At 38.2% G+C, this 25,493-nt stretch overlaps 1 protein-coding gene and 1 long non-coding RNA gene across 5 annotated transcripts in view; one reads left to right on the plus strand and one right to left on the minus strand.

The window, feature by feature from the left end:
• The window catches only part of AFF3 (ALF transcription elongation factor 3), a 277,229-nt gene that overhangs the window by 233,052 nt on the left and 18,684 nt on the right, over window positions 1–25,493 (minus strand). The window contains exon 1 of one of the 3 annotated variants that reach the window (XR_015796877.1): window positions 13,064–13,334. The exons of 1 other annotated variant lie outside the window; for it this stretch is intronic. Coding sequence is in view for 1 of the 2 variants with exons in the window: in XM_088145042.1 (XP_088001168.1) it covers window positions 13,064–13,116 (53 nt within the window). In the remaining variant the exon portion in view is untranslated. Of the gene's footprint in view, window positions 1–13,063; window positions 13,335–25,493 lie in introns of those variants that run through there. One more of the 3 variants, XM_088145042.1, reaches the window with a different exon arrangement.
• On the plus strand, window positions 13,535–23,873 carry LOC148215167 (uncharacterized). 2 transcript variants are annotated; one of them, XR_015796879.1, is made up of 4 exons: window positions 13,535–14,268; window positions 14,914–15,011; window positions 15,932–16,221; window positions 23,164–23,873. It is a non-coding gene; the product is annotated as an uncharacterized LOC148215167 (long non-coding RNA). The 2 variants fall into 2 exon arrangements; XR_015796878.1 differs by lacking the exon at window positions 13,535–14,268 and having other exon boundaries at window positions 14,571–15,011.

The raw sequence follows: 25,493 nt of genomic DNA on the forward strand, positions 1-25,493 counted from the left end.
GTTTGATATACCATAAATAGGTAAAATGTTTATATATGTCTTATTTGACATGTCATTTGATTTGTGTAGAAGTTATAGGCTGATGATCACATTGGTCTGTAACTACAAAGTTGTAAACATAGTACAAGATTCCACATGAATAACTGTCAAGAATTCTGTTGGGCATTTAGTCACAAGCACTTAAGAAAATGTAATTAATAAAATGTGAGGTACTAAAGCCATTCCTCTACTCCATATGTATTACCATGGACATCTACTGCTGGTACAAATTCTATTAAGATTCTAAAGGAAGGCAATGTGCAACTGTGCACATTTTGACTGTCAATAAGAGGATCGTTTTCAGGACTCAGTGAAAGTGCGCATAGTGCACTAACCTAAGCTTTATAACTGTTCAGTGACTGCACTGTCTCTGTTCCCACTGAATCTGATCAGAGAATGCCAGCTGTGCCATACCGTAAAGTGGAATGTCACGTGTGCTTTTTCCCATTCTGAATCTATTAAATCACTCTAGAGAATAACCACTTATCTGAACTCTTTGAAAGATGGCTTTTAACACATTGAAATCAACAGGAAATATGTGGGAAAATACAAATTGCAAAGGATGCTGAAGCCTATAAAATATGCATATGAATGTATTTTTAATGGAAAGCAAGCTAATTTTTAAATTAACAAATATAATATTGAAAAAACACCTACACTGGGTGATACCAGGTATTGATGAATTGATTCAACATAGGACTCACTCTGTAACTGAAGCTATTCAGCTAACACAAACTAAAATCTAATATTTTTTTTTAAGTAACAGCCATGACTAAGAACTAGAAAAAAAATATATGGGAGGAACATCGTGTATAACAATGACCTGAAAGAGTAATAAAAAGTAGATGCCTAGCAGACATTTCACAAGGGGACTCTCACTGAACGGCCATTTCTCAAAGGTCAGGGTAACCGAACCCTCAGAGCAGGGCGCCGTTGGGCCAATGGTGGATCCACAGATAGAAGGCCCATAACTGGGATTTTGGAGCTTTAATTATGGAAGGAATTCTACAAAATTTAAACCTTAATATTAACCTCTAGAAGCTAAAAGCTCCTGTTGCTGTAAAGGATAGCTTCTTCAGATTAAGAAGGATTTAGCATAACAATCTCAAGAATAAACAAAGTGTTATGACACATTAACAGTGGATGACAACAGAAGATCCAGTATTATTTACCACAGTGTGAACTTAATAAATTCAACAAATGAAGGAAAATATAGCACTTGTGCCATTACAAATTTACTACTGAAATTTACTAATTTCCAGTATCACTACAATTATAATAAAATTAAACAATATAAATATGGCTTAAATATAGTGTTTATTAAGCCATTCAGCTGTCAAATCTGCTAACAAAGCAGCAATTTCTCAAAATGATAACTCAGCTCTTTGATATATTACAAATATAGCTAATCTTTAAGACTACACATCATAATTTAGACCTGATCAATAGCACTCTAGACTCTGTAAAATGAAGTATCTCAAATGTTGAACATTGCAACTTTATAACATAATACTAATGATCGTTATTGACCAACTTCCCTCAATTCTCACCATACAATCCATAATTTTATATACTTCTACTATATCCCTCCTCTTACTTTAAAATTAAAAGCCTAAACGTCCAACAATCTTCAGTTGGATCAGTAAATCATTTGGGCTACCATTTCTTGCTATTTTTACAACTTAATATAGAGTATTCCCAAAGTGGCTGCACTGTAGATAATATAAGGGCTTTATCATAACTGCAATGCTATTTTACGAACTCTGAGTTATTAAGACAGGAAGAATCTCAAGATCTCAGTTTAGACATCAGCTAATTAAATTACAAAAGCAATTTCTGCAGTTTATTGAGCTTCTCCTCCTGCTCAAGCAGTGCTGCAACAAGCTGCTTAATCATGCTAAGACTGACTTCTGAAGAACTATTATCTTAATATGATAATATTAAAATAATATTATCTTAATATGTGAGTACCACTGGGTTGAATAAGCTATATAGCAACTATATAGGGATATTTTGTGGATTAAGTAGCTAGTAGGTCTTTACGAATCATTCACTAGCTATCCCAGCAGAAGTGTCTTCTTGAAATGAACACACATTCCCAGAAGATACTGGGAGGACACAAAAGTGACCACACCAAAATGTCAAGTGGTAACTTCTTTGGGGAATATATCCAGAGAAGCACAAATTGTTAGCACAGGCTTGCTAGCTATAAACAGTAGTTGGATGAACAATCATTTGGCATAACTGAGAGGACCATATGAGAAAAATCTCACTATTGTGACTGAACTCACTAATTTGCCTCACTTGTTATGATTTTTAATAAGTGGCTGGAAAGAGTGACTTCTGTGAAAAACTTGGAAGAGAACACATGAATAAAGAAGTACTTCCCTTTCTCATGTTGCCCTGAGGTAACAATTTGTCATATGAACAAATTCACTGGGAATCCCTACACACCGGAACAAGGCAACAACTCAACAGACTAATCATTCTGAGAGAAAAGAAATTCATCCAAAGCATTTGCATTTTCTGGTATGTTGGGTCTATTTGTTCTATCTATGAGACAGCTAGAGGAACATTACTTCCATGTTGGATTTAGGCATTTTATCTATAAGGGAAACAAGAACATGTTGACATATACATACTGATCCGTGATCATGGGACCATTATTCCCTGGATGGGTGGGAGACAATCTGCAATAATGCAAATGAATTATGGCAGGCACCAGAGAACAAAAGAGTTGATTTACTTAATTTTGATTTTGAATTGGGTAAACATTTCTATTTAAATGTTAAGGTTTACAGAGCTTTGGAGATTAAGGTTGAGGTTAATATGGTTACTACTAGAATTTTAAATCTTATTTTGTCCACACATACAGAAATCATAAATGTACTGCATAAGATTGTATGTTCTTTAGGACAGAAAGACGAGTACTCCACGGAGTAATGAAAATTATGGGAAGATCTGTTTTACAAGCTATGATTTGACCGCATGTCCTTCCTGGTTGAAGAATACAAGAAAAATAAGCAGAATGCAGAGATCCCATACATAATATAGAACCCCATTCAGGCTTTATGAAATCTGGAGAGCTTGCCATGCTTTAATGCAGTTCTCCTGTACAGTTGTATGTGTAAGCTTCTATCTCCTGACCTAATCTACTTCAGGTCTTATTTGTTTTATATCCCATCCTTTCTTCAGGATGAAACAAGAACAATAAGCTATCTGTCTAAATGCCTGAGGCAGAGCAGGGCAGGAATCTCTTTTAGTTTTGTGGCAAATTGTTCCAGCAATTCAAACATTCAATTACTTCTGTGAGTAATTCTGTCATACTAATGTATTATCTCAAATTTCCCGTATCTTGCTTTTATGCATTTTGGTATCATAATAATTCCTAGTGCAACTTTGTATGTTTTATGGGCTCTTTTATTAGGAGTTCAATGCCATATGCAATGGGTTGTAATAAGCCTAACCATAAGCCTTGCGTAGTTGTATTTAGCCTAAGAGTTTGGTTTTGATGCAAGTGAAACCTGAAGAAATAATAGAATTGCGCTGAAGCACACTTTAAACCAGCCTTGGAAATATTTTCTATGACTGAGCATATAGGTGTTCTTTGGTATGTAATCAAATGATTTGACATTCATTCAAGCTACATCTATTAAACCAGATATGTCTCCTGGAGTTCTGCTAGGTTTATGTGAAGAAATATATATTTTTAATCAAACAAAGAAGACAGATATACTTAGAGAGATAATTGAGGAAGTGTTATCTTATAGACATTTCCACATTTCAAAATCAGAAATCTTGGTAAAGAAATTAAAAATGTTAATATATATTGTCATGTCCTGGTTTGTTGAGGATAATATAATGGATAAACATTAAGCTTGCTCCTATTTGTACAAAGTAGCAAAGAAGGTAATTTCCCAATGTAGATTTATCTTAATTTTCTATTTGTCCTTTTCCAAGTTGTAGGAGAAAAGTAATTTCCCAAAGGAAATAACATTGTTGTAGCCTCATAAACAAGTTATTTTTTTATCCACCAGACTCCATTTCCTCTGTCACTGTCAAAGGGCCCTGAATGCCTTGTTTCAGGATCTGTTCTATATAGTACAGAAATCAGGCTCAAATAAATCTATTAATCAAGCAAAAATTGAAAATTGAAAATGCGAATGCAACTGAATTTTAATCAGACTTGATACCTATGAAAAGGCTGGTTTTTGCTGATGGCATTAATGATCACATTTCACACTTTTTTATTATGCAACATGTTTTAAGATTATTTTTGATACAATAATTCATTGTGTTAATTTGGGAAGCAAAATTACTGTGGTTAAAAATGCTCTGCATATAATCTTCACTAAATTAGTGATGTTTATCTTGAATTTTAAACATAACATGAAAGAACAAACTATTAGTTGACTAACCAAATGTAATTTTAAAAAATGACATTTTTATACATTAATAAAAAGCTGTTTATATGTTCCTTTCCCCTGACCTTACCTCACCTCTCTTCTCCTCTCCCCTCCCCTCTCCTCCTCCCTCCCTCCCTCCCTTCCTTCCTGAATGGAAACTCATTCCATCATGGGCCACATTTTTATGTGTTGAAGCCAAGATTCTATTTCTCTCTCTTTCTGATGCCCCCTTTTTCCTTATTCATTCCCTTATGTCCTCCAGGCTCAGCAAGCTGTCAAGGGAAAAGACACATCACCCCACTACAAGCTTGTGAAAATAATGCTGATGTCTACATACATTCTAGTGCTAGAAAGTATTATCAGTTCATTAGGAACAAATATCTCCTTTAAAATGCTTTTAAATTAAACATTTAAATAACGTATCTATCTCTTAATGTAGAAAGCCAACATGGGTCTGAGGATGTTTTACATTTTTTAAAAATGTCCAGGTACCAGATTGTGAACTGCATCCCCTTTTCTGAATTCCCTAACTTTTGGATATATAGTACAAAACAGAGTATTTCAATGTGATTTCCCACTTTCTTCTCAAAAGCCATCCTTTATGTATCCAAGTCTAGTACTATTTTGACTTGGATATTTTGTTCAATACTTTCTCAATAAGGTGAAGTACCTGTGCATGCATACACATGGAGGCAGCTGGAAGCAGCTTCTGAATCAGCCAAGCCAGACCCCCAAATATGCAGCAGTTTTAACAATATAAAACTGCTTCATATGTGATTCTATATATTCAAACACACATTTTAATGGTTTTGCACAGCCCTATTCCATACTCACGTTTCAATGGAAACTAAGCATATTGTAAACATTACTTTGTGCCAGGGAAAATCATTGTATGTTAATATATTTATCAAATATAATCACTGTTTTAAAGTTCTGGTTAACCTGCTGGGAAAATTAAGAATGTTGGGATGCATCAAAATTACAACTGAGGTCAAATATACACGCATTTCTACAAAAAGCCCTACCTTATTCAAGGACTGAAATCTCCGTTTCTTCTCTGTTCTAAATTTTATTTTTGCTCATACTATTTATTTTGCTTTGTTTCTCCTGTTAGAACAAGAAAAAGAAACATACCTTTTCCCCTTTCTTTTCAGGATCTGCAAGATATATGGCAGCTGTGGCTTCTTGTCAAAGGTCAACACAGAGCATAGCTAACAAAATGTCAATAAACTACATTCTGACAGCAGTAGTCTCTGTCTGCCAATGTTAAATTAAGAGCTGTCCAACAAATTGGAAACCTTTGCAAAACCAAATCATGAATGTCCTTAATTGCACCGTACCCTATTTCTGAAGAGAAATCTAGAGGTCCTAAGGCAACGGTAGCTGCCTCATTATCAACTAAGAAATATGCATTTATTTGACTGTTTCATGATGCCATAATAAAAGGAGATATATGCCTATAACAATAATTAAATCAATCTGGTATATTATGTCATTTGGTACTTATCTTCCATAGTCTTGTTAAAGGTCTGTTTTTAAAACATAAAATTCCTCAACTCAATTCATTGTGAACAAGAGGCTAGGAACTATAGAATTGGATTTAATGCATTTTAAGCAAGCCACTGCATTCCTTTTTAGTGTGTGTGTGTGTGTGTGTGTGTGTCTGTATACATACTGCAAGTATATAAGTATATACAGGATATTTTAGAAAGTACTGCTTCTTTTAATTTTTCCATGTTTGTTATCTCTTTTAATTTATATAAAAATGTACCCATTTATTATGAAAGGTTTACACAATGTTTTATATACTTCAAGACAAAACAAACACCAATTTTAAAACCTGCATCTATCCCATATGTTCTTCTAGACCAGTGTTTCTCAAACTTGGCAACTTTAAGATGTGTTCAACTTCTAGAATTCCCCAGCCAGCCATGGAAGTTGAAGTCCACACATCCTAAACTTGCCAAGTTTGAGAAACACTGGTCTACACTATATGTAATGACCAGCTGAAACAGCAATAAAGGAAGAAACACTGGGTTGGTACCAAACTTTGTTATGAATACAGTAGCCTCACCAGAATCACTGGGACATGTGAATTATGACTAACTTATTTTTCATGAACTCAAAAGCTAAGAAAATCTATACTATTTATTTTTATAACATTTTAATCCTGATTTTCTTACTGTTACTCACTAATTATCTTGCAAAGCAACTCAGAAAATTAAAAAGAGAACTAAGTCTTCTTCTTATCCTGAAAACTTAAAAAAAGATAAGATATACAAGGGACAGAGAGCAGAGAGTAAAGGGAATCTGGTTCTTCACAGCCAAAGAGAAGAGGTGAGCAATATGCTCTCACGTATATGTAGTTCAGTTTGGGAGGAACTTCTGTTCCTGCAATTCTCCCTAAATGGTGATTTGTGGTTGGTGCATAGACCCAGAATCGGCTGCCCTTCAGCTTTCCAGTTGAAGGGTATCAGCCAGTAGGAATGTTGTATTGTATATGAAAGATAGGAGGGGAAAAGCAAGTTCCTCACTGTAACTCCTTCTCTTGTTGGTATAAGAAGAGGCCAGACTGGTCTCTCCCTCTTCATAATGTTCTTCCTAAAAATAAGCATCCTTATAGTGGCCTTGATTCTTTACTGAATTATTTACGGTATAGTGGAACCTCGGGTTACGAACGCCTCTGTTAACGAACTTTTCGGGTTATGACCAGCTCCGGCCGCAAAAATTTACCTTGGTTTGCGAACTCCGCCTCGGGGTACGAGCAGGATACGTGACCATTTTCCCTCCCGTGACACGGTCCGTGGCCATTTTCCGCCCCTGACACGTGGTCCGTGGCCATTTTCCACCCCTGACACGTGGTCCGCGGCCATTTTCCGCCCGACACATGGTCCGCAGTCATTTTTCCATCCCTGACACGTGGTCCGCAGCCATTTCCCGCCCCTGACACATGGTCCGCAGCCATTTCCCCCCGACACGTGGTCCGCGGCCATTTTTCCATCCCTGACACGTGGTCCGCGGCCATTTTCCGCCCGACACGTGGTCTGCGGCCATTTCCCCCCGACACGTGGTCCGTGGCCATTTTTCCGCCCCTGACGTGGTCCGCGGCCATTTTTCCACCCCTGACACGTGGTCCGCGGCCATTTTCCACCCCTGACACGTGGTTGTAGGGAGGGGGACTCTCCCTCCAAGCAATAGCCGTCTCCCTGTCCTCCACGCCAGAACGGATTAACGGTAATTACATTGAACCTTATGGGGAAATTTGCTTCGGGGTGCGACCAGACTCACGGAATGAATTAAGTTCGTAAACCGAGGTTCCACTGTACTTTTTTTTTTTTTTTTGCTCTGTGGCCCTGTATATGACTACATGCACTGGAACACTACACATGGTAATTTGAATTAAGAGATAGGAGTGAAAACAGCAGATTTCAGTGGCTATCTGCTTTCTATGACTGTTCCAAAATTGCATAAATGTTTAAGAATGCACAGAAACCTCCTTGAGTGTCAAGTATATTGGGGCATGGAATATATTTACTTACTTGCAAGATTAATCACAATGGGCGAAGCAGCTTTGGGGTTATTTCTAAATTTAAAAATGATTTCCTACAGATTCTAATGTGCTAGAAAATAATGGAATGCAGGACTTAATTTAATGATAAAATGCAACAAACTATACACCAATCAGATATCACTTATTTTACAGCATCACTTCCTGTAGCGATTTTTGTATATACCTCTTATTTCTTGCACACTTTAAATGCTTGTCCCTTCTGTTATTACAGCTCCTAGTCTTCAAATTTTGAATTTGAAAATGGAACAAGAAATTACTATACTGTATTAATTCTGAAAGTAAGATTGGGGACTAGCATTCCTTATATTTTTCAGGACATTTCTATTCCAATATTAGTTTTATATAAATATGAGCATCCAATATTTAATACAGTAAATACTACCAACAACATAATGTCAATGAGTGAATAACATGTAGCAGTAGTGTCTTGACATAAGTTAATATTTAAAGGGTTAACTATATATCTCTATGAGCCCATGTGACCAAATTGGTTTTTATTATATTGTTTAAACCTGCACTACCTTATAATATAGTTATGCAATTTAAGTATTTGATGAAAATTATTCAAAATCTGTGCACATTTAAGTTATGTATTAACTAATTACAATGCAATGATTTTCCACCTTAGAATAAATAATATTTATCTTTAGCTATACCGAATGTAAAGGAGACATATTTATTTGTTTATTTTAAGCGTTTAATCTAAGCATTTGCAGAAATTGCTCCAATTTTAAAAAATAAGCTGTGTTAATAAAAAATATTCTTTCATTCTTGTCTATTACTGCATTTTTTTTCTTTTTCTTTTCTTTTTTTTACGTTGTGAACTGCCCACAATCATTGGGAGTTGGGTGGTATATACATTTCATAAATAAAACAAACCCGCAATGAAATTCACCAGGTAGCCTTAATATGTGACTATGATTTTTAGCATCCCTCTTTTTTATTCCCAGGTGTGCTCTTTCTTACATACAGCTTCTGGGAAGATACATAATGGGAAAGTATTCCATCACCTGCTTAGAGTCTGAAGTGGTAACATCCAGCATTTTCCCCCTTCATGCACTTTTCCTTCTTGATTCTGCAAATATTATGGGAATCTGAGAAGCTACCTTACATCTAGTCAGATGACTGAACTGTCCAGCTCAGTATTGCATATACTGATCAGCAGTAGCTCTCCAGATTTCAGAGTTGAATTCCTTAGCCTTATCTGAACCAACTCCCATACAGTAATTCTCAGCCAGCAAGACAAAAGATTCAAGTCTCATTTATGCTCTTCATCTACACAGAAAGCCTTATCTTGCCTTATTTTACTTTAATTGGCTATGAATAAAGCTTAAAGCATTTGCAGATGTTAATGGTAGCGTTCTTAATTCCAAAGTTTTATAAGCAGCCATAAAAGGATAAATAAAAAGTAAATATCAAAATGGCAAATACACACACACACACATATTAAATATATTATGGAAGAACTAGATCTGCATTTGTGAATTACCTTGCCTTTTTAAAGGGGCCCTAAGATAGTCTTCAAACAGAAATACTTTCATTAAATGCCTGAAACTACAGTCTGATTTACAGTAATTTTGCAAGATTCTCAGCTTGCTTTGTCTTGCATAAACACACTTGTATCTATAGTAAAGTGCATTTAGAGTGCAGCCAAATAAAAAGCTACTTTCCCACCAACATATTATTGCTATGTCAATGAAAGATGTAGTGAATTGATTGCAAACTAACTGCACATTATACACTTTTTTAATGGATACAAAAAATACAGAAAGTGCATTATATTGCTCTAAGTGTTTCTTGGGATTAATTATACTATTGGTCATTGATGAACTATTACTTACATTGTCTCAAAGTATAAGCAACCTGAATAATAAGCTATACATGTAATTCTTTTTATGCATTATGTGAATTCCAAAAAATACAGCAATTTCAGCACAAATGTATTTACTTGCAATATCCTGTAGCTGGAAAACTGTTGGAGAAATAGGACATCACCTACAGGAATTATCTGTAGTAACAACATCCTTACAAAAAAGTGTACATGTCTATATTATACATCAATAATACTGATACAATCTTTACTATAATAAGGTACAAGTTATATCTGTTTGGTATGTGACAACAATGAATTTTCTCATGTTGCTATTCATTTCCTCATCACATGTTTAGAACGTCATTAGGTTAAGCATTTTTTATTAAATCATAAACATTGTATAAATGGCTATTAAATCTTGCACTTTTAAGTAAAGCACTCATCAAGTACTGTGGCTCACGCTACTAAGTGAGCAACCTGATCACTGTAAATACAGTCCAAAATACAATGACTTACTGTTGCTGCACAAGAATGTGGCTCCTTCCCACACAATAATATTAATCTAAGTGTGCATTTTTTTCTTACTTCCAATAACAACCGTTCTTTTTTAGAAAGAAGAAATCAAGGTTATTAAATTTAAAATTGCACGGGGAAGTTTATTTGGGGGAGTGAATACACCCTGGCAGCCAGAAATTCTGTAAATTTCAATAACCCAATTGCTCATTTAAAAAAAAGAAAAAGGACAGAGAGAAAAAGAGGACGGACAACTTGGCATGCAGGCCTCCAGCCACAAGAAGCCTGCCGTTTTGTGCTTCATAAGGTCACCCTGTGGTGAAGCTGTGATGTTATCAATATTCATGCTTTAAAGTATTCTGATATGTTTGTAAAACATCTCCATTCTCTGAATTAATCTTACAGTGACTGACCAAAATAGCTGTTTTGTGATGAAATGCTGCCTATTTAATCTTGGCAATAAAAAGTCAAGGCCAGTCAGTGAAATACCAGAATGTTAGTACTTGCCATGCAAATCCCATCTCAAACTAAAGTAATTATGCCATTCCCAGGATATAACACATCGCTTAATTTTGAGCATGATGAATCCGTGAAGATATCTGAAGCCACATGAATCTTATCTTTAAATGAAATAATAGATATTTTCTTGTACGGTTCTCTTTAAGGTTGCTCTCCAGGCAAACACATGCCATTTATTTAAGGCTACTGACACTTTTTTACATTAGTGCAAATAGGCAACACTTAAATTCATCATAATATTCAAGCCTTTGAAAAAATTGCTGGAAATATAATGTACCAAATGCACCTACCAACATTTTTGCAATATTTCTTTAAATATTAACTATGCCACAGAAATAAATAGTTTCCATGGTAAAGGAAATTAAGTTTAAATTTTATATTCTCCAGTCCAGATAATCAAACCATTTCACTTTTGTGGAAAATTCAAGATTGCAATGGCCTAAGAACTTTAAAAAGAAAGAAGCATAATGGCTTAGTTCCAAAACAAGTATTGACCTTTATAACATCATCTCAATCACAGTATGTCTACTAGTAAAGTTATAATGACTTTTATAGCCTGGTAGTAAATTATTGATTATCGACAGAATATATCCACTATCAGTGGCTATACTTCTAGAATCCAATACCTCTAACTCACTGTGACTGTAATGCGCAGCTCCATTTTTAATGTAACGAGTAGCCCATTTACATTTAAGATTTAAACTTTTCAGTAAGCCATTTCTCGATTTGCAGTGTTCAATATTAGCAGAGCTTGTATAGCACAATCACAAGATCTTTTTTCCCAGAGAAAACTCAACTGCCAGCCTTATCTGTCCTGCAAATTTTGACAGAATGCATAATGTTCAGACAAAAAGCTATCTAAAGATAGACAGGTAGACAGACAGATAGATTTACACATATAAATTGTCAATAAGGATATGCCCACAACTCCTAAACATGCCATTGAGAGACAAAACTACAAATACTTTTTCAGCAAACCAACTTCATCATTACCCCAATTACACTAATGTCTGTATATCAAAATAACTATAGCTTCTGAACTGCTTCCTTGCAAAAAGAGAATAGACCTGTTATACAGCAATCAGTGGTGACTTAAGACACGGGTAATAGGAATGTTAAACTATTGTATGTTGTGCTTCTTTAAACTCAGAACATAAATAGCCATTTAACCATACGATGTACTTACTTCCTCCTAGAGGCACACACAAAAGGTTAAGCTGTAAAGGCTATAATCAACAGGAAAGCTGGCACAGACTGAAGTGGCACCCAGCAGTGGCAAAAAGTACCTGAGATGCACAAACAACACCCACACACGCAGATCAAGGCTAACTCACAGCAATGCATTACAGTAATTATAGAGCGAAAGGGAATGAGCTAAGGGGAAATGCCCATATGCTAAATGCCATCAGTTGCAATTACTGTACTGGAGGCATTCTCGACTGTGAACGGCTGGCCCTGGGAATGACGACGAGAGGGAAGAAATTTCCACCTGGAGTCGTTAATGATATTTCTAGAAACGGTGTCTGACTGCTGCCAGATGTTTCTTGGAAATGCAGCAATTTCTATATTTATAGACCCAGGAGCGATCCAGGTGAAGACGGGGGTCAGACTGGGGAGCAGAACTAAGCCGCAAAAAGGGGGACAATGACTCGGGAAGCAGAAGGCGGAACAGGCGGGCGGGCGGGCAGGCGGATGGGCGCCCGGCAGGGCAAAGCCAAGGTGCTCCCAAGGAAAGAAGGGAGAACGGGAGGACACAAACGCGGGGGCGGGGAGAGGAGACCTGGGGAACTTGCCCCGAAAGAAGACGGAGAAAGAGGTGAATAGTTCAGAGGGTGGCGGGAGGAGGGCAGAACTGAAGAGGAAAAATGCAAATAAAAAGAGTGGGTGCAGAGGAAAAAAACCGAGGGGTGCAGTAGCCGAACGCAGCCCCCAGAAAGGTAGTTTTGAAGGACAGCATGAAGAATATCACCGCAAACGAAAATATAGCATGGAATAACGCTCCATCATTTCAACCTTCTTAATATTATTACTGCGCCTTTATTACCCGCAAGAATACTAGAATAACAACAGCCGAAAGCATTCCGAACGGGGCGCGTCCCAGGACTGGGAGAGTCCAATCCCGCGGCTCTTTTCAGAACTCCGGCACCAGAAGTGGAAATCCGGAGGAAACGGAGCGCTCTCAACGCGGACAGCCAGCCTTACCAAAGGGAATCCAGGTCCCATTCCTGCAGGAGCGCCAAATCGAAGCTGTCCATGGTGAAGCCGAGGGAGGAGGAATATGTCAGCGCCGCTCAGCCGCAACCGCGCGGCGGCCACGGTGCATCTTCGCAGCGCCGCGGGTGGGCGAACGGCGGGGAGACGGAGCCTCGCGCGGCCCCTCCCTCGCCGCCCGCCTCTTCCCCGGCTAGAGAAAGACGCAGCGGCCGGAGATGCCCCCTCCCCCTCCCCCTCCCTCTCCCCGCCCGCGGCCGGCGGCTCTTCTTGGGCGCGCTTCTCCCCCCGGCCGCCGGCCGCCTCTCTCGCTTCCTCTCCCCTCCTCCACCCCCTGCCCGCCCGGCCCAGCGCGGGGATGCGTGTATGCAGCGTGTGACTCGCTCAGGCTGGCTCCCTCGCCGAGACTGCTGCAGGAGAAGCCCCCGGCCGCTCCTCGGGGGTGGCTCGAAAAATAAACAAGGCGAACCAAACCGAGGCGCCAAGAGTGTCAGCCGCTGCCCGCTTTGTTTCCTTTCCGCGCGTTTCAGCCCTCGTGGTTTAGCTGGTTTTTTGTTTAAATGCCACTGAAAACACGCATGTCTCTAAGCCACCGATGGTGGCAAAACCGTCTTCACAGACATTCGGGAGAAAGGGTTGTGTTTAGGAGGAAGGAAAGGAAAGGAAAGGAAAGGAAAGGAAAGGAAAGGAAAGGGAGCAGGATTGACTAAGGTGACCTTTGCTTTCTCAGGCATCCTTCTCGACCCTCAGCCTGCTCAAATATTTTCTCAGAAGCCCCTTCTGAGAAAAATGGAACATTTGACCTTTACATTGGGAGAGGGCAGGGCAAGACATTTTTAAAAGCTAAGGAGGCCAAGATCCTACCCTACCCACCTTTCCCCAGTGCTACAGGCAGGTTGCAGAGAAGCAAATAACAATGTAAAGCATGGTTTTGACAGGGAAGGACTGAAAGAGGGAATACTAGCTATGCAAATTAAAATAGTCCAGATAGTGATCAGATGTACTGATTCACAATCCCAAGTCTGATTTGGATTCTGTGGGCTCCTGGAGCAGTATTGGAGGAAGGAAGAGAGGACTCCTGGTTACTTGTCAAGATCACACTCTACAGGCACTGATCAGACTGCAGCATCTGGAACCCTGTGTCTGCTTTTGGTCACCGCAACACAACAGTGGTGCAGAGAAGAGCAACAAAAATGGTGAGGACTTGGAGCAAATCCTGTGAAGAAGTAGGCATGTTTAGTTTAAAGAAGAGACAGGGAGACATGGTGGCAGTCTTCCAATACTTTAAGGTCTGTCACAGGGAAGAGGGTAGGACATGAAGCAATAGGTGGAAGCTTTACAGAGAGAACCAAACTCAGTATAAGGAGGAATTTCCTGACAATGAGGGCTATTAAGCAGTGGAACAGCCTGCCTCCTGGGTGCTCCATCACCAAAGGCTTTCAAACAAAGATTGGACAGCCATTTGTCTGGGATGATCTGAGAATTCCTGGCCTGGGCGGTGGGTTGGACTAGAAGACCTCTGAGGTTCCTTCTAACCCTATCATTCTAACTTCATGAGCATGTCCATATAGGTTTTTGGGCAACAATATGGACGTGTCTCCTTCCGGGCCTTTTTTTTTTTTTTTTAACTTAAGTCTAGCCTACAGCTCTGGGATTTCTTGTCTGCTATCCATGTTGCAGTAGTAGCTAACTCCAGCCCTGCTTCACTTTTTCAAGATGACCCAAGGAAGGCAAGTGAAGGTCAGGAGAAACTAGCAGCTTTTTAAAGGAATCCAGCCCCAGCACATCCCTCAACTGCATAAATTAAAATGATGCTGTTGACTTTTTAAAAAACACTTTAGGAGTCAAGGAGGTTATTTTCATCAGCAGGAAAAACCCTTTCAAATATTTGTGCTGCCGGAGGCTCGACCATCTGATGCACCTGGTTGGAAATGATGAGGTGAGTGAGTTCCAGTGACTTTATATTTGTGCTTGAGTGTGCCTGCTGCCCTTGGCCACCTGACCTCTCAACCAGATCTTGAAATGATCCTTAATCTCTTTTGATGCTAAAATTTGAATTTATGCTTTTCACTGAGCAGACTGAATTGAACTCAGGTAAGGAAAAGAATTATTCTAAAAATAACAGCTACATTATTTTACATTACGATTTACATTAAAACAAAATCCTGTTTGTTCAAAAAAGTGCAACATGCGTATTAAAAACCTTACAAAATAAAGTTACAAGCTTAATGAGCTATCCGACTCCAAAATGGGACACCTCCACATTGTCCAAGTCCGGTGCCAATACAGACTGTAATAAACAGGTTATTATAAATGCAATCCCGGGGAAAAAAGAAAAAGTATGAACCTCTCTTCTTATTTAAATTGCTTAGATGTTGATTTTATAGACATAAATTTACAAAAAAGATCTGGAGTTCAATAATATAGGCTATTACAGGCACTGTAGTATAAGAATAAACATAAGCAGTGCTTCAGTCATGAAAGAATGTCTGACCCATTATCTTCAATATATCATAATAAAAGAATTAACACTTACATTGATATGCAGTGTTTCCATTTACCATAGTGTGAACCACTGTGTTACTATTCAGTGCTGTTAACAAGCATAAATGCAACATAATTTATCAAGCACATCTCCTGGTGCACATTTTTAAGCAGATAGTATCCGTAACTGTCGAGCCATATCACAATGGAATCCATCAGTAATAAATAAAATGAATGCACATATGGCTTCTGTATTAGCTTTAACTTGTCATATTCTTGAGGGTGCTTTTAGACTGCACATCCTTAATTTATTAGTCTCTTGTGTCTTCTGTCTAATAATAATTCTGGTCCTCTTCTTTCTCTCATACCTTCCAGAAATATAAAGATCTTCCAGAGGCCAGGAACAATCAGCCCACATCAAGATTTGACTGAAAGGAGCAGGATAACTAAGTGACACTTTTCTTTTCTGGGAAGATGAAGCTTGGCAAACAGCCTGTGCCGTGGTATGCTGATATGAACCACTGATGCATGGTCCAAACCATTGAATGTGGAAAGGAAAATCGAGACGGATAGGTGACAGCCTGTCTAGATACACGGTGCCCTAATAAATACAGGGCACCCTGCCTCCGTGGGTTTCCGCTACCACTTTTTCTCTGCAATTAGAGGTAAGTATATTCTTACAAAAACCTGGATAGGGAAATGAAAGCATGGTGGTATCAAATATATGATTTAAGTCTTTCCAGGGTGAGAAATGAACAAAATTAACCTTTTTTATCCCCTATTTTTCATCCTCTCAGCCACCACTGAATATTTTATCTGATTTTGCCCGATCAAAATATTGTTCCTATCTATTTTTCTATAGATGAATTGGCAATAAAGTAATAAATACCTTTTACGATATGGTGTAGACTCAGAGGCATACTAAGAGACAAAAGAAAAGTTACACACTTTAGGGACAAATTCAGGATATATGTTTTAAATGTAATAGGTTTTATAGCATAGCCTTGTCTTACAAAAACATACTAGTCCTCCAGCCAGCCTCTAACAGAAGTTTTATAGAAGATAGGGAGATAAGATTGACTTCAGGACTAACTCAAGGGCAGACAATATGTTTTCTCCTATACCCACAACACTAGCTTAGCCATAGCTAAAGTCCAAGATCCCCCATCCAGAAAAAAAAAATTCAAATTACTGTTCAGGGAAGTCCCAAATGTTCATCCAGAGAGTAGTAGCACCTTGGAGCAATGATAACAAGCCCTGCCCAAATATTTGGGCTGACACACAGTGGGACACAGATTGACTTATACCATTTGCTCCAACAACTTTTTCTTATTTTTAAGATTTTTTTTTTCTTTTAATTACTTATTCTTCCTTTCTACAGTAAAACTGGGGTTACTGCCAAGTAATGGTCACTTCAAAGGAGCCCAATAAAATCATTAGATCCAGGCTCCAAAATTTCCTATTTGTACCACTCCCCCCAGTGCTTTCCTCTCATCTGCCAAACAACACCACACGACTATTGCTGAAAAACTGAACATTTTGCAGATATCTAACAGAAATAACACACTATTTTGTGGAGTCCTTGGGGCTACACATATTCGCCTCCATTGCTACACACTATTTTGAATAATGAAAAAAAAGAAGAGTTGACCTTTCTACTTTTACCTTCTTCAGAAATATCCATGCATAGCAGAGCTTGATACCTTTTTGGGTAGAAGCCTCTAGTTGGTCTTTGAATGATATGCCAAGGACTGGACTCTAACAATTGAGATGCAACTTTAGGGGGAGCCCTATTATGAGTCTTATGGCTTTTTCTGATGCTTCAGACTGTGAAACCTTGACTTCTAGTAGGTGGAAGTTGATGCTTTTAAACCCCAAACCTAATTCCCTCCCTTCCCCGTCCTCAGCTAATGTTATTTATTTATTATTAAACATTATATTGCTTACTATTACTCTCAGTGGATTTACAATAATATGAATTTAAGACTTGCCTTTTGTTTTTCTTCCCCATCCTTCATTTTCCCAAGGCTACTGGATCTGAGTTTCAAAACCCAGTTGGTCCCTGGTGGCAGCAGACAGTTTAAGAGTCTCAATAACAGACTTAAATATTAACTGACCATTCAAACTTGTGTGAGGCATGGAACTAGGCCCTCTGGCTCTATCTCACAATCCTAGACCTTTCTCTGATTAGCAAAATATAAATTTCTTGAACATGAGGAGAATTCTATACATGACCTATACCTAGTTTAGTTAAATAAATATACATAGAACTCTCCCCTTGACCTGGCCATTCATTATTACAGTCAAGAACTAAGAAATTGGAAACAGCATGCTTGGGGATCTTGGGACTGCTGTCAGCATACTGGCTTTGTACAGTATCTTGTATATCAGAGTAAACCGACTAAAAGCAGATAGAAATCTTATGCATAAATAAATAAAGACATACAGCAGCTTAACAACCCTGTTCAAGCTTAAAAATTCTGCATTTGCTGTCACTGTTTTGTTCTAGGTCTCAAAAGCTCCCTTGATGGCCAGTAGGGTCTTGGGGTTAGATGTTAAGCTAGGAGTGGGGAGATCTAGCTTCTGAGCCACAGAATTGCATATTTCATTACTTGGCTCAGAAGCATGTTCATTTGGATGGGATCTTCCGAAAGGTACCAACATGTTACATTTATTTAACTTTTGTATAGTGCACTAAGTTTTAGTCAGGATAAAAGATTCACTTTCTTTTCAAAGTAATAAATAGTGCAGGTAGTCCTCATTTAGTGACCACAATTGGGACCGGCAACTTGGTTGTTAAACAAAGGAGTTGCTAAGTGAAACCGCAACTGTGTTTATGATCTTACTTCAGCTTTCCTTTGCGTTACAGACCTGTGAAGGTCATAAATGGGAGGATTGGTCGTAAAGTTACTTTTTCATCACCATTGTAACTGCGAATGGTAGCTTAATGAGGCAGTCACTAAATGAGGACTACCTGTATTTGGAAATCATGACTATACACTAAGGAAATTGGAAAAAAATGATATTAGATCAGCTTTATCTAGAACAAAGGATAGATAAACCCAATTAACTAAGATGTAAATTGGGAGTGAGAGCCAGTTTGGTGTAGTGGTTAAGGCATCAGGCTAGAAACCAGGAGACCTTGAGTTTTACTCCTGCCTAGGCAGAAAATCACCTGGGTGACCTTGGACCAGTCACTTTATCTCAGCCCTAGGAAGGAGGCAATGGCAAACCACTTCTGAAAAACCTTGCCAAGAAAACTGCAGGGACATGTCCAGGCAGTCTCCAAGAATCAGACACAATTGAATAGATTAAAAAAAAAAATTGGGAGTACAACTCAACTTTTGTTAACGGTAGCTTGAAAACTAGTACAGAAGACAATAGATGCTAGAACCTCTTTTTGCAAATTATATATAATTGTGTGTGTGTGTGTTTTTTAAGTTTGCAAAGTTTTTGCTTCAGCCAATTAAAATTGCTGCACTGGAATTAGAGGAGTTAATTGCCACAGGTGCTATTCCACTGGATGTAATTAAGGGATTTGGTCACAGAGACACTTGTTCCATGGAGATTACTTTGCTAGTTCTCCATTTCTGAGGAAATAAGGGTCGCTGCATGCCCTACAATTGTCAAAGAAGCTGCTTCTGGGTTTATATCTGGGAGAATTGTTTTTCTATAGCTGAGTACCAACATGGGACCTCAGCACAACAATTACTGTCAGAAATAAGACTAGATTTTAGTATTATAGCTTGTATTGCAGATATATTCTTTTCCTGTTTGGCAATATTCTGGGCTTTGCCTCAAATTAAACTATACAGCTTAATTACTTATGCATGTGAGTGTGTTTCTGGATCTGTTTATTTTGCATAATTTGTTCTGCTTCTAAAATTAACATTTTAAATTTTCAACCATTTAGCATTCAGTTTCTTCTAGTAAGGATTTTGCATTTGAAGAGCAGAGGATTTAAAGGAAGTTGGGGAATAGGGATGAAGTGGCTATTTGGCTGTAAAAACTGAAAGTCACACCCATGGCAGAGGCAACTATAGTACGCAAACCTCACAGACCAAAGTCTAAGGAAAGCTCAATCCAATCAACGTCTTCATCTGACTCTTCAGTACTCTGGCAAGCTCACATTCTTCCCTCTACAGTAAAAAAAGAATAGGGACATGCTCCCCCCCCCCCCTGTGAATAGAGAAGGTTTTCAGCATATTAAATTCTGTGTTCTGAATCAAATGTTATGATAATGAAAGGGAGATTCCTGAACTATAAAACCCAGAGGCACCCCATGTCATATAGTAAAGTCAATTCTATGGTCTCTTACTTTAACACTATTTCTTGTGCTGTGATTATAAATCCCAACAGAGTGTCTGCACGGGATCCTCAAAAAAAAGTCAAGGTGGCAGTCATGGCAGGGTGATCAAAGCCCCTCCCTTTGTACATGCCTGCAACACTGATGTATGCAAAATGTGCAGGGTTTTGATCACCCTGCCGCGACTGCCATCTTTATTTTTTTGAGCCTGCCCCCAGCCCCACACACTGCTGAATCCCGATATGCCTTCTCCCAAATCAGCTTGTGTTCTCTCTTTTATATCTGAGTTGGAAGGCCAGGAATGAGTCACTGCAAATTTGGATCAAAAGACAGAAAACCAAAATGGCAGGGGGTGTAAGAAAACCAACAACCCACAAGCATATCTAAATGCAAATTCATAATGTCACTGAACTAAAAGAAAAACGTATTAAAATTAAAACATTTGAGACTTAAATCTTAGCCTCAGAATTATGGTGTGGAAAAATAGGAGGAGGAGTGGTTTGTATGCCACCTTGAGCTTCTGGATGAAAAGCAGGATATAACTCTAATAAATAACTTCTTCTCTCTAACTTTGCAAACTATCACACAGAATTTAAGCACTTTTAGACATATCTCAACACTGGGCCGGGAAGTAAAAAATTAGTGTTGCTTCAGAGTCACTAATGTAAGATGAAAACAATGGAGACGATAGAGAAATATCTCAGGAAAGTGCACATTAATAGAAAATTAATTGATTCTACTGCTCCAGAATCATAAAGACAGATTCTTTCACTGTAGGGACTTTTCCTGCATTTTCCATATCGCCCCGCAGAAGGTAAGGCACTGCATCTTGATAATGAATGTGCTGTTCTGTGTGGAGGTGTTGTTACGTTCTAAAGATTTTTAGTTGGCTTAAACAGCCAATTTATTCTATCCAGATTGTATTAGCTTGGAACCAAAATTACATCTGTGTGGTGTTCCACATAATTAATTCTTGTTTTAATCCTCACTTTAACAAGATCAAGCTCTAAAACAGAAGGACCCCAGTGACAAGTGGTATGAGTTTAACATCAAGATGTTGGCATCATAGAGATGGGGACAAATGAATTAATATTAAAGGACCATGTCCAGAAAGGGGCAAACAAAAAATTAAAGATGGCAGCCCAGATCATCCAGCCTTACATCTTAAAATAACATTTAGTGTATACTTGGAAACTAGGAAAAGAAACCTTAAAAATCTGGATTGGACTACTTCTAGAAGAGAAAGATTAATATATGCTTCCAGTTGGGTTCTATAAAGTAACTGAACAAAGGTTTAATTTCAAAGTGGCTTAAGGTCACAGGATGTGATGGATAGCATGAGCGGGGAAGATTCTGGAATGGAGCTTCAAGGTTGTTAGGAGGGGGAGAGACATTCCAGGAGAAACACTTCCTCAGCCCACAGCAAGACTGTGGGAAAATGAAGAGGATGAGGCTGGCTCCTCCCTAGAGCCTCGGGGAGTATATTCTATAGTAACTGTAGATAAGTTTAGTCTGGCGAGATTCTGTCTATTAGGTATAAGCTAATAAAGTATCTGAACTGTATTTGATGACCTCGTCGTAGTTTTTGGGCTGAACCTGATATAGGAGAATACTTTTATACCATGCCATATGGATAGTCCTTGAGTTACGACTGTAATTGGGACCGGGATTGCTGTCACTAAGCGATGCGGTCATAAAGCATGATGTTATGTGACTGCATTGCTTAGCGATGGCAATCCAGGCAGTCCGGTTGTCATAGCACAAAACATGTGGGTCACTAAGCGGGAAACAGAGGGAGTCCCAGGTAACAAGCTTGGGGGTTGTACAGGGGGTAGGAGAGGTCCTGGGAGGCCTGGTGCAGGCCGCGTACGAGTCAGGGAAGGGGGTGCTTGGAGTGGCATGAGCTCAGAAAGGCTGAGAGAGGGCACAAGGTGCATGCAATTGCAGAGAGGCTGAGGAAAGAGGGTGCAGGGTATGTGCATGTGTGTGCACGAGCACGGGGAGGCCATGGAGATCATGATCATGTGACCATGGAGATGCTGGGAGGGCCGCAATGACTATTAAGTCTCCTTTTTCAGCACCACAGTAACTTTGAACAGCGGCTGAACGAATGGTCATAACTCAAGGACTACCTGTAGTGTGGCATCACTCTGAGATGTACATACGTTCAGACTTGCAAGATTGATGTCAGCCTTGCAAGATAGTCCAGACAAGAAGCACATCCAGAAGTACTAGCTTTATCTTTATTGTAAGATTACATTAAGAGAATCTTGCAATTGTGAAAGCACATCTCTCCCCACTTGCCTTTACAAGTGGGGAGGAAACAGAGTGATGAGTATGTATGTTAATACTGGAGCTGGTTGGCACCAAAGTAAAATAAATTTAAAAAATGAGTGACATTTATTTAATCTGTAAAGAGCCAAGAGATGGAGGCGTTGAAGACAAGACAGATCAAGAAAGGATTATATCAAATCTAAAGTAGTGTAGCTGCGTATAGACTTGTTTCAGTGACATGGGTGAATGATATTGTTAAATATATCTGTACAAATTACGGATAATAATAAGCTGGAGAATAATTAATTCCATTTTCATATATATTTTCTTTGCCTGTTGAAAACTCTTGTTGCTAAAATGTGTGACATTAATTTCAGAGATAGCAATGTCTAAAAACAAATGCATTACTAAACCTTTCATTTACTAAAACTATTATTTTAGTTCAGCTTCCTCAATCTGTCCAGTAATATGGGAACCACAAATTCTCAAATTCCTTAGTCATGATGACTGTGAATTCTGGGAACTACAATCCAAAGAGATCTGGAGTCTACAGGTTGAGAACAGCTCCTCTAACTGAAGATTGTATCACAGTCATCACTCTATTCATTCAATTCTACTATATTATATTCCAGATTGGAACACACCATTGCATCACCACTTACTTTTCATTCTACCTCTGCTGACCCATTATTACCTTTATAAAAGAAAAAGTTCAAACATAAATGCCTGGAGGAGCAGCTTCCTTTATTCCAGGAGCACTTGTTTTGTAGAAACACTACCTGCTTGCCCACTTCCAGTACAAGTAAATTGGCATTTTATCTCAAATCAAATATAATCATATAATATTGTTCAAATACAAATAACCTAAACTTGCCATATGCATCAGCATACCTTCTTTTTTATCTGTAAAATGTCTTGTAATTTGTTCCATGGTTACAGCAATAATACTTGCCAGATGTACTATAATCTGTAATCAGAGGGATATCAGTGTTATAATAATGAAATTATTGTTTCTGTTGTATTTCAGTTTCCCTCTTGAAAGAAGCTTTGAAGATTATGACTGCAAAGAAAAATATCCCAAACCTAAACCGTCAGATGATTTTAAACTGCAGCAACTTGCTCAAATATGGCATTTTTAGATCATCAGACAACCTGGCATGAATAACATCTAATGAAAATCACTTCAGTAGACAATGACAGAAATGATGACAAAAAATATTTTTGGTTCATTGGTGTTAATGGTTCTGCACTTCATTTCTAAACAAAGGTTGGTGAACGGGTTGTAAAGTACCCACTAAATATTCAATCACAAAATTACACATGCAATAAAGACACCTGATAAAACTCACAGCAGGAAGTTCTACATGAGACAAAATTTCCAGCAACATTTCCAGTTTGCTGTTTTTCAGTACTGTACTTAATCTACCATATAAAATGAACTCATCCTTTTTATTTGATCTTGGAGTTTAATTATGCTGTTTATCTCATTAGAAATTAATTGAGCTACAAGTTGCATCATGGAAGTATAGTTTAAGAAGTTGGACTAATCACAGCTGACACTATATTTACCAGCAACTATATTTATATTTATATGTATGTCTATATCTCTGTCTAGAACTATTTCATTTAAATCTGTATCATCTATATCTATGTATCCTCTGTTCTTCAGTGGCACCCACTCATTCACTCTGTCTCCATATATACAGTGTATTACATCTGTTGTAAAGATTTGCTTTGAAAAAACCCCAAAGTACACAATTCAAGAATATATGGTATATGTTTATTTCAACAATTTCTAAAAAAAAGTTCTGAGTGATTATTAATAGAAGAGAATATGTGTAGCTCAGGGTTGAACTGTGCTAGAATGGAAGATATTACCTAGCCAGATAACGAAACGTTTGCAAGAAAACAACCAAGCTGAGTGATTATTTGCATTTACTGTAGTTTGACTCATGAAGACAAGTATTTTTTGAATGGCAAAGAAAATATACTGGATCAGTTTAGATATAATACTAAGGCAGAATTCTGAAGGATAACACTGCCATACATCAGAAATATCTCAGAAACTACCAACAGACTATTACAACCACATGGCATCCCCGTAGCACATAAACCAACTAAAGCCCTCCAAAACATCTTAAGAAAACCAAAAGACCTAGTAGCCCAAGAAGAAAAAACAGGAGTCATCTACCACATACAGTGTAAGGACTGTAACAACCACTATGTAGGACATACAGGCAGAAGACTAGCAGAGTGCATCCATGAACACCAACCAGCAGTCAGAAGACAAGATGAAAACTCCTTAATCTCACAACACATGGACAGACTTACCATAGTTTCAACTGGGAAACTCTCAGCATCTTAGACCAAGCTAAATCCAAAAATGCAAGGGAATTCTTGGAAGCTTGGTATTCAGACAAGGCAGCCATCAACAGGCACATAGAGATAAACAACATCTACACACTATTCAAAAGAGACAATAGAAAGGAAAACAAAAGACCAGAACATCTCACCAGCAGTCCTCACCCAGATAAGCAGAGATTTACACCAAGATTACCACCAGACATACAAGCAGTAAACAATACCTTAATCAAGGAACTACCAGAGGGAAAAAATAGAACAAAACAAAAACCCCACCCCCATCAACACTGGCAGGGCATGCCACAATATATGCCACAAACCTCATCCCATTCTAGCACTGAAGATGTTACCTAGCCGGGTAATAAAACGTTTGCAAGAAAACAACCAAGCTCAGAGAACCCCAGGGACTCCATAGTTCAACTCTGAGTTGCTTCAACTGCTATTGAAGAATTATCACAATTAACCAAGCATGCTGCTACATACCCACTTGGTTCTTCTTGCTCAGAGGAATAGCTAAGCAAACCAGAGAGCTTATGATCAGGGTTCATTTAGCATTACACCTAGACTGGCATCCCTCAACTCATATAAGGAGGGGGGAAATTATTTACAAAGTTCTTTTCCTCCATAACCTCTTATGCTATACTGTTCCATAGGATTTAATTATTCTTGGGACCAGATTTTCAAGGAGCATAAGAGGCTGAGTGGCTTCTGTGAATGAAGCCAATCAAAGCATTTCCATTCTAAGAGTGCACATTCTAATGATGTAGTATAAAAATGGCATACCTTTGATTTGTCTGAGCACCACTTATTCTCCAAAGTTATTATTAGACTCACTGACCCAGTTGTTTTATTACTCTATATCTTTACCTCAAAACTGATTATAATTTCTCCTTCACACAAAAAGTATTATTTCAACCAAGATTCTTTCCAGTTTTATAAACTAATCTTTAGAAATATGTCTTTAGAAATAAAATATGTCACAAATATGTTGAAGCA

Source organism: Python bivittatus, unplaced genomic scaffold (assembly GCF_059951505.1).
Source record: "Python bivittatus isolate LINGU-HERP-01145 unplaced genomic scaffold, Pbiv_v1 ctg000350_np1212, whole genome shotgun sequence".
In the NCBI taxonomy this organism is placed as follows: Eukaryota; Metazoa; Chordata; class Lepidosauria; order Squamata; family Pythonidae; genus Python; species Python bivittatus.